At 35.7% G+C, this 10278-nt stretch overlaps 1 protein-coding gene across 1 annotated transcript in view; it reads left to right on the top strand.

Moving 5' to 3' along the window:
- CNGB3 (cyclic nucleotide gated channel beta 3) overlaps positions 1 to 10278 on the top strand; it is a gene marked incomplete at its 5' end in the record, with an annotated part of 50614 nt that overhangs the window by 15950 nt on the left and 24386 nt on the right. The window contains 6 exons of the mRNA XM_009573540.1: positions 610 to 752; positions 2205 to 2384; positions 2945 to 3153; positions 5032 to 5082; positions 6986 to 7072; positions 8366 to 8430. Of these exons, the coding sequence (XP_009571835.1) occupies positions 610 to 752; positions 2205 to 2384; positions 2945 to 3153; positions 5032 to 5082; positions 6986 to 7072; positions 8366 to 8430 (735 nt within the window). The remainder of the gene's footprint in view (positions 1 to 609; positions 753 to 2204; positions 2385 to 2944; positions 3154 to 5031; positions 5083 to 6985; positions 7073 to 8365; positions 8431 to 10278) is intronic.

Here is a 10278-nt window from a genome sequence, read left to right as displayed (position 1 = left end):
CAGCAGGAACCCCATTGTTTTGCTTCCATTTTGTAAAACATGCATTTTTTTACCTCATATTAGCTGATATCCGTTACAAAAATGAGATTAAATCAATTTTCCCAAGATTAGGAAGCATAAAGTAAGCATAGTCTCTCCTCCCCTAGCTGTACATCTCAGTCTTTAACTCAGTTATGTCCTGTCATCATTAGGATATTACCATATAATAATGAGCACATTTTTATGCACAGATGGTAAAAGCATGCCTTGTATCTTAGCGAATACACAGGATGAGATCTAAGCCTTACATAGCCACAGTAGAACTTGGTGAAAAGCAGCAGTGGGAAGTCGTTAGTGTAGCGGGCTATACAGAGCACAGGGTGCAGGACCTCCTCTGCCTGAAATATCGTGTAGACTGCTGCACGTAGCCAGCAATATCAGTTGACATAAGCAGGAAGCAAGAGCAGTTAACTTAGGTGTCCACTTACCGTGAATTAAATTATGTGAATAAGCACTGTGGCCAATAAAGATCCAGTCTTAATGTCTGACTTCTGCTCAGAAGTAGAATTAACACTGTTTCCTTCCAGTGCTTTCCAGTACATTAAGCTTTTTTTCTTTTGTTTTAATTAGCACACAGAAGCCAACACCTTCAGGTTTCCAAACAAATGAGTATGCTGATGCCCAACTTCAAGAGATTGTCAGAAAAATGCGGGAAAGGGCAACAGTCTATAAGGAAAAGCTGCAAGACCCAGTGCTGTCCTCCCCTGAAGGCAGTCCCACAGCTTGTAAGTGACTCCGGAAATAGCTTTGCACTTGTTGAGTTTAAAGAGTAAAATTATTTTTCACAGAAAATACATTGATAAAATTTTCAAGTAAGTATAGCGTGTTTACCCACTGAAATGGATCAGTTTGCGCCCACTGAAGTCAATTTATCCTTATTCGTTTACAGTAAACCAGGTCCTTAGGTACGAGCTCCCTTTGAACCACATCACTAAAGAATTTGTGGAAAACATCTTGGGCAATGTCTAGAATCATCTCTGTCAAGTAATTTTATATATTTTAAAATATATGTTTTTTCAGATATGTTTATTCATGGGGATGAATCTGAAACACATGAAGAAACATACATATCTTATGAGTAGATATTAGTCACTTGAGATTAGATCTGCTGTGTAAAAGTAAATAAAACTTTAGCTGTGGCAGCAGACACACTGAGGACTCTAAGTACCTGATTCGATTAGAGCAAACTCATCCGAAATTAGTTAAATATTTACTTTTGACAAAATATGAAACAGAAAACAAATACAATGTTTTCCCTCTTTAGAGGAAAGTTTGACTTTTTTTTTCTTTTCACAAATAATGAAGTGTGGTGATTTTGTATTCTGACATTTTTTAGAAGCTGTTTATTGCTTACCTGTTTTTTAATAAGCTGGAAAAAATTGTGCCGGAAGTATTACAAACTATACCAGCTGATAAAGGAATTACTTTTTTTTTTCATTATTTCTTTGCTTATTTACCTCTTTTGTTCTCTTTGTAGAACTTACAAACATTTATTTCCTAAATTATTATAGATCTAGTTTGCCAGTTTACTGCTGGAACTTTGTATCCTACTCAGAGGTAAAGACACCAGAATTAATGAGACGAATGTGTAGACAAAATTATCTGGCCCAAAGATGGAAGAACAGGGCTCAAAAGAGTGCCACAAGACTTTTGTAAGCCTAGAAACAAACAAAACCATAGGCTTCCCGTTAGTTTCACCTGCTGCATCTTGCATATCTGTTCGCAGGAGACAGGAGAGATCAGCCCATGGCACAGGCATCTTTTCTTACCTCCATCCTAATTGCATGCATTATTTGCAACAGACTTGTAAAGAGAAATGCCCAGTTGCATTAATGAATGCTGAATTATGATTTACAAATTACCTTATTTCTTATCAGTCTTTTATGGCATCAGTTTTGGGCACAATACAGTAATATATATATTGCACTCTGTAACATGAAGTGCCCTGTTCTTTATAGAAGATGTACATGATTATATCAGTGGTGATTTTATTCTCCAGTCTGTTTTCTAATGCATTCAGTATTATAATTAATTGTAGCTTTAGTCACTGCCATGTATTTTTAGATGAGTTTTTAACATGATGAGGCTCTTGTACATGTTAAAACAGGGTGTAGTAATTGACCCATTATTAAAATGTCACCCTTTGCGGCATTCTATGTGGCTAGCACCATCAAAGAAAAAGCCTCCACCCCCACCAAAAGAAGAAAAAAAAGAAGAAAAGGATGCAGAAGCAAAGCCAGAGGAGTATCATTACTGCAATATGCTGTGCTGTAAATTCAAAAAAACTCCGCTGAAAAAATACATGGAGTATTTGCAGCTACCAGACAGCATAGACTCATACACAGGTAAATTAAAAGCTATGCAATAGAACGGGGTAAAGTATCGAAGTGACCTAGTATTACATAGTACCTGTGAGCCACCATAAGATCCACATTCCAGTTTGCAACTCAGAGGGATGCATAGATCCTGCCCTAAAGAACATTTATTCCAGACAGGGAAAAGACATGAAAAGTGACAACAGTTGTAAATATGGTATGCAAACCAACCACAATTAAAACCCAAGTCTTCCGATTCTTGATCTAGAATTTGTCCCATTCATTAGGGCCAAATAATTGTTTTGTCAATTATAACATACACCAGAAGCATGCAAAATGTATCAAGTTTCTTCAGACGCATTAAATTCTATATGTTCTCATAAACTCATCTTTTTTCCCTTTTGCAAATTCCTTGTGTGACTCTTAGTTCCAACCTATATAACTTTAGCAACCTGTGCCGTTGAAAAGGGGAGGACGGTAGGTTGCTCTGGGCAGAAACATTCCCAGAGACTGCAGTGGAATAAATATGTCTAAAAGAATGAGAAAAGATTCTAAGTTCATGCCTGTAAATTCAATGTTTTTTCTTTCAGATCGCCGTTATGTAGCATGGCTCATGCTTGTGACAGTTGCCTATAATTGGAATTGCTGGTTTATCCCCCTTCGCTTTGTGTTTCCATATCAAACCCCAAGTAATACAGTATATTGGTTTACCATAGACATCATTTGTGATATCTGCTACTTGTGTGACTTACTGATTTTCCAGCCCCGAGTGCAATTTTTAAAAGGTGGAGATATAATAGTAAGTATTGGAAGTGGCATTTCCATGCATAGTAGTTGTGTGTTAAAGTACATTATAGAAATTCCCGTTAATGTGACACATTTTTTCCTGCTATGTCAAATCTATATAACTTTTTTATTTATCAAAGGATACCTACGCTTTTCTTCACTGACCTTCCATTACCCTATTTTGGAAGAAGGAAACATATCCATTGCCTACCTTCTTAAAAAAAGAAAACACAGATTTCAAAGTAACAGATGAGAGCAGTTGGTACAGGCATAAAGCTTTTTCTCACCAGGAGTGCAGCTTCACTGGAATCAGTGATTATATGACTATGTACTCATACATGTACGCATGTGTTTGTGTGTGTGTTTGTGTGAAACTTCCAGCTTTCTATTCACCTTGTGCGAGAATCATGGTTGAAGACAATGCATATTCTGCTAGGGCTGGACAAGATATGTGTGTTTTGTTACAGATTGTGAGATTGTGGTGGGTTTTTTTTCAAAATCAGAGCAAATCCCTGTAATTTCAGGATGCTTTGAAAATAATTTATTTGAGATATTTTATTTTGGGAAAGTATGAACATTCATTTTTGCTTCCTACTACTATTTTTGTGTTATGTTTTTATAGAAAAATGCAAAATAAAACTCTAAGCAAGTATCTGAAAAAAGTAAAAGCTTGCCCCTAACATATCAAAATGGCATCTAGAACATTAACTTTTCTTTAAAATTTTCCCTACTTTTGATTCTTTAACTTCTTATAGAAGAAAATTTAATGTGGAAAAAAAATGAGTTTAAATAATTTCAGTGTAACACTACTGCGCAACAGACAGAAAATTCAAAATTATATATCCTCAAATGTAATTTGGAACTAGCTTTAGTTCAGTGCTTTTACATAAAATTTTACATATTGTGCATACAAGATATTACTGATACCTTTACAGAGGAATCTCAGATAAAACTGTGCAAAATATAGTTTGTGTAGATACTAAATGCAGTGCAGTGTAATGTATTTTTCCATGCCAAGACATTCAGTAACTGGCAATCTTGCCTAAATCCTACAAAACTCAAGTTTTATGAACAAGGTTAAAACTCTAAAGTAGGAAGCTTACTTTGTATTTCCCTTGAAGCTGATTATACAATTCATAGATTTTAGTGCATGAAGAGATCATCTACTGCCTGATCTCCTGCATTTATGTTAATGCTTAAACTGATAATAGTGAAAAGTTGGCATGGAAATATCCTTAAGAATTTAAAGCTATTTTTAAAGTGTCCCTGGTACAAATACAGAAAGTATAATAATAGATACATTTCTTTAGATACTTGTGATTACCCTTTCTTATTAAGGTATTAGCATCAGTTCCCATGGAGAGCAATTTAAAAATAAATAGCTAATCATTACTAATGAATGCAATGTTATTATAATGCTAATAATGCTAGCATGTTAATGCTAGCTTTCACAGAGCTAATTTTGTACAGCACCATCAGAAATGTTCTTTGCATTTTTCTTGGAACACTGAAGTCAAATGGAGTTTTTGGCCCATTTTGAAGGGGTTTGAGTCAAGCACCAACTGGTACAGATGTCTTGAGAGGAAAGATTTGTGGGAAAAATGTAACATACTTTGCTAGACCAACAGCCAGACTTGGAAAAAATCAGACAAACCCCAAACCTGATTTTTTCAAGTAGGTCTAATAAAATCTGGTCTAATGTAAACTGGTTTAATAAAAGTACTACTTCTTCCTACAGATATTTCTTCATTCATACTTTTAGACCATCATTAATATAACTGTCATCATCCCTACTATCAGAAGAGAATTATTATTATTGTCAAGTAGCAGAGGCTCATTCTTGACATTCTGTTCTTTACTATGCCTTTTTCTCCTTTCATTACCGCTGTAGACAGACAGAGTGGAAATGAAGAAATTCTACCACAGCACTATGAAGTTTCGGGTAAGCAGATCCTGTGTTACTGATGTCAGTATGTAAGTTCTGGCAGCAGGATTTTTTTCATTCACTGAAAATCACTGTTGGTTTAAGAACATCACCAGAAAGCATTGTCTTGATGGCATGTCAGTGCTCACCAGTTGAAGACTGCCATCTTCATTAACTGTAAAACAGAATAATAATAAATGCAATTATAAATATTAATTCTGAATAATAATAAATTAATAAAATAGATTTAATAAAATTCTCTGTTTTGATGAATTCGTGTGAGGTCATCCCTGCACACACTGAAAGACAATAGTGCAGTTTGCCAGAGATTCATTAAACAAAATAAAAAGTCTTGAAGTTAGATGGTAACTATTCAGTGAACTCTTATGCGTGGTACTGAATAAGTCATCCCTCACATAAGTAAATAAAAATTCAAACTAAGATTTTTGATGCTCATTGCACTTTGTAAAAACAAAGATGCATTTGATTTAGGAAAATTGTTCATTTTGTTCCTAAATACTGTTTTTGCCAACAGAGGATAGGTAGTCTATTGAATTCCTGATGCACACACAGTTTTGACACTGAGCCCACGTCTCTGAAATCTCAGTTATTGCCCCCTCCTCTTCTGTAAATACTTTTGCACCTGCCTTGTTTCAGACTGTGGTATCACTACTTATGTACTTGAGGTTAAGCTATCCAAAAATGCAGGATGTATACTGTAAAGGCAAGTGAGTAGGACAGAGTCAAACTCACAGCAAGAGAACTAAGTGGATATACATGGTTTTATTTTAAGTTCACACTTGTAGTATGTTTAGTGCTCTTGATTTCTGCAGAAACTAATGAGAGTTGAGTGTTCTCACCACATGCAAGATATAGATATAATCTGGGAATTTGTCATACGATTAAGTACTAATTAACAGTTACTGATATTAAAGCACTTCTGACTAAATTTTGCCTCCTTTTAGACATGTGTCTGAGAGAGGGAGAGAGGCCATAAACAGCTGTTTGTCCTCAATCAATTTTTTTTCTTTGGTTTGCTTTTTTCACAGAGTTCAGGTATTAACTGCATCTTACTTGCATGGAATAAAAAAATCAGTGCTGCAGGCTAGTTGCTGCCAACACAAGTTATGTCTCTCAGGGCTAAGGCATTTCTGATTACAGTGAGATGAAGCCTACAGTTCCACATCTTTCTTTTGTTCCCAAATGATACCAGCAACAGAGCAAGCATCACAGGATCTTTAAAAAGGCAAAGCCAAATTTGCCACAGCTTTTCTTCTCTCCACAGAATTCTTGGGAAGAATAAAATAGGCAGATAAGATGAGTAATCACACACTTGAGGTACTGCAGGCAAGTGTTGAAAATCTTAGTGAGATAGCAAGGAGAAGCATGCAAATATAACAAGACAATATCTAGTAATATCTTATCATCCTATGATGAATCTGTTGTTTGGAACACATGGCTTCTGCAGGTTGTAAGCAAGGAGTCTAATTCATCTTGTTCCCCCAGATTGCTTTAAAACCAGGCAGCCTGGTTTTAAAAGCCGTAGGGCTACTAAGAAGTGCTTGTGGAGTTCTCTCCCCACCTCTACTCACCAGCCACATGCCTACAATTTTAGTCTTGTCAGAACTATGATTGAAATAAAATAATGTATTAGTAATAAAATATCTGAGATACTGTCAATAATCCCCATGAAACAGATGAAAATCTCAGGCACAGAGGACTTAAAAGCAGGGCAGAACAAAGCTGTTGGTGTTTTCAAAGAGATAATCTTGCCTGCCAGTACTTTGGAAGTTACGGGTTTAGCAGGCTCACTGTTCAAATATTATACTCAATCATGATTCAATCGAAGTAGGTTTTTGACAGCAAGTAAATGCATTATGATCATTGTGAAGTTTAAATTGACCCCTCTGCTCTTCAACAGCTCGATGTGATATCAATATTGCCATTTGAAGTTTTATACTTCTTCTTTGGATTTAACCCAGCATTTAGAGCAAATAGGCTGCTAAAGGTAAGATATGTGTTACTGATGGATGGCTAACCACACACAAATGTTTTTACAATCCAACGGAAAATTGTTTATAATATTTAGGAATATGAAATTTAGAAATTGGAAAATATCTGCAGGATAAGCTACAACATCATTAAACAAACCAAGAAAAAATACAAGATATAATCTAGCCAAATGAAGCCCTTATTCTAATATTTTTCTTCTGACTTTATTATTTCCTACTTTCAAAAGGTGTTTTGTGATTAAGGCTGGTTTGTTTCCATTAGTTAAATTGGATTAATCTTAAATTACCTGTTTAGTTTTCAAAGATTAAAAAAAAATTAATTTAAAATCACTAATTAATGCTAATGTATTTTCCCCTTCTGTTGGTAATGTCAGGTGCTTAAAAGCAAAGGAGGGAGTTTTAAGGACAACATAAACTATACACAGCATATTTAACAAGCATAAACCCACTTTTGTTATGGGGTCCAAAGACATCTGGAGTTGTGCAATGAAGGGGCTGAGAAGGGATTAGACAACAGCCCTCTCCCTGAATTTCATGGTACCTAGCAGGCCACTCTGTGGCTAAATATATTCCCCTTCACACAAACAATATGTTGACAAAGAATTGGCTTTCATTTAAAGTTGGAGGGGGAACAAGAACTCTGAGAATAAGATGGGGTGCTCTTCACTTCAGTTTTCAACAAAACTTTAAAATTCCATAAATCAGAACCAAGACAATATGAAGGACTGAAAAGTTAAACAGTACCTCATATTAGGCAAACAGACCTGTACTGAACAAAAACAAAGAAAAAAGCTACATGTGAATGTTAAGGGTTATCACTAAAGGTAAACTACAAATCATTAACAGGAGGAATTCGATACAGCAGCAATTGTTACTGCATGGTATCATCTAGTATGTGGTTGTTGATACATATGATCACTTACTGAGAATTACTGGAATTTCAGAAAGAGTAAAAAGGGATTTTTATGCGTGCAATTCTCTCTGATAAAGTTGCCCAAGCAATCATATATGTTTGAGGAATTGAAGTCATTAATCTGCAGCAGTCTGACCTAAACAGGAAGGTTATTTCTATAATCAGATTAATGGGACACTCAACACCCAAAACAATGTTTAACTCAATTTTCATCTTTGCTTTGCAGTTCACCTTTTAGTTAAATGTTTAAAGAAAGTCAGACTACCAAAAAATCCATTATTTTCAAAATGTGTATGTGAACTAACGTCTGTACTATTAGAAAAAGATGTGTGGTGAGGAATAGTGATTGGATTACTTTCATTTGTTTTCCATTCAGCATAACACATTCTTTGAGTTTAATGACCGCTTGGAAGCTATCCTGGACAAAGCATACATCTACAGGTATGTGCTTATTAAACTCTTGTAGCATGCAAAGCTTGGCACAGAATGCATTTAATTTGATTTCATGACTTGTCAGTGAAGCACTGGATGGAATATGATACATCTTTAACTGTTCAGTGTAAGATTTTTTTTAAATATCTGTCTTTATTGTAATCATTAAAATAATAAATGTAAAGCTTCACTCACATATGAAATCTAGCTCAGTTCAGCTGGCCTGGTTCAGGCAAAATGTTCACCAAACTGAGGCTCCTGACAAAATTTAACCGACCAGAATTATCAGAAGTTTCTTTAGCAAAAGAGCTAAAGAATGGTTTCTTTAGGTTGCTAATAGCAGTGTCAAATCCTCAGCAGCTGTTTATTTGTACTTAATAAGAGTCATGAGCTTGAGTCTGTGTCAACATTTTTCTTCAAATGTGCTCTAGACATGAACCTGGCATATACAGAAACTTGATCCTCCACTGCATTTACTAAACTTGGAATGAGAATCAATTCAGCACAGATCTCAAATAGTGATTATAACTGTTGTCTGCTGCACTATGTTCTCACCTTCTTCATTGACTAGAATAATACTGGAACCAACTCAAGCAGTCCATGGACATGGGTAGGGCAAGTTTCATGGGCCCCCATAGGGTATGGCCCCCATAGGCCCCAGTGATGCTGCTAAGACCCAATGAACCCATCTACTGTTTCACCATTATTATCACCTACTGTCAGTATCATCAGCCATAGTTTATCCTGTACAATTCCTACACTGATGGATTTTCTTTCCCTGTCCCAGTTTTGGGGCATGTATTGTTATTGTGTGCTGCTGCAGCAGAAATAAGAATCTGTTGTTTACCATCTTATTCTATTTATTTCAGAGATTATTGCACTTAAATGGTAGGCTTGGTATTTTTACATTGCAAATGAGTTATTTTATGAGATTTAGAAACTAGTTAATTCGAAAAGGAGTTTGAAACATCATCTGTTTCATATTTTCATGTACCTGCAAAATAAAACAAAACTTAGAAGTTTGAAAGTTCTGCTAAAATATTTTTGAGATGCTAACCTCCACAAAGCTTATTCTTATGTTGCCCTCTCCTTTCACTTATTGAAGAGCCTTTTGTGGTTTGGTTTTTTTTTTCTTTTTTTTAAATTCTTGTTGGTACAAGAGAAGGCTTGTCTGAATTTCCACAAGATGAAGAAATTGCTTTTCAGTTTCTGAATGACTGCCTCCCTATCTTCTCCAATTTCTAATCTCGTTAAAAAGAATGAGTTTTCATCTCTCCTGCCTATGTTTTTTAACTCTTTCTAATGTTGAGAACTTTTTAAATTAATTAATTATTTTCCATATTACTTCCTTTGTTTTGGAGTCATAATTCAATGACTTTTCTGTATCTCCTATAGTATTGCAGTGAGTACTGGGAGATACAGATTTTTAATATAGATGGTCTTGAATCTAGTAATTAACTTGTGTGTAACAGTAATGTTGTGTGCATATGGCTTTCAAGGAGATGGGAACAAATTAGCAAACCCATTTTGACCCAAATTGCAAGGGACAGAGTTTCACACTGTATAAAATTATGGAATGGGAAATGGTTGTTTAAAGGGCAATTTGAGAATGAGAAGTGTATATCTTCAAACCACCCTAACTTTGAAGGATGTAATGTTGATTTGTGTGTCAAAAAACACAGAAGGTGGTCATGTTCAGCCGGCTGTCAACCAGCACCCTCAGGTCCTTTTCCTCTGGGCAGCTTTCCAGCCATTCTTCCCCAAGCCTGTAGCGTTGCATGGGGTTGTTGTGCAGGACCTGGCACTTGGCCTTGTTGAATCTCATACAGTTGGCCTCAGCCCATCGATCCAGCCTGT

The sequence above is a fragment of the Fulmarus glacialis genome, unplaced genomic scaffold (genome assembly GCF_000690835.1).
Source record: "Fulmarus glacialis isolate BGI_N327 unplaced genomic scaffold, ASM69083v1 scaffold4150, whole genome shotgun sequence".
NCBI lineage: Eukaryota > Metazoa > Chordata > Aves > Procellariiformes > Procellariidae > Fulmarus > Fulmarus glacialis.
The sequence above is the reverse complement of the archived record's forward strand: the minus strand, read 5'-3'. Positions and strand labels throughout refer to the sequence as shown.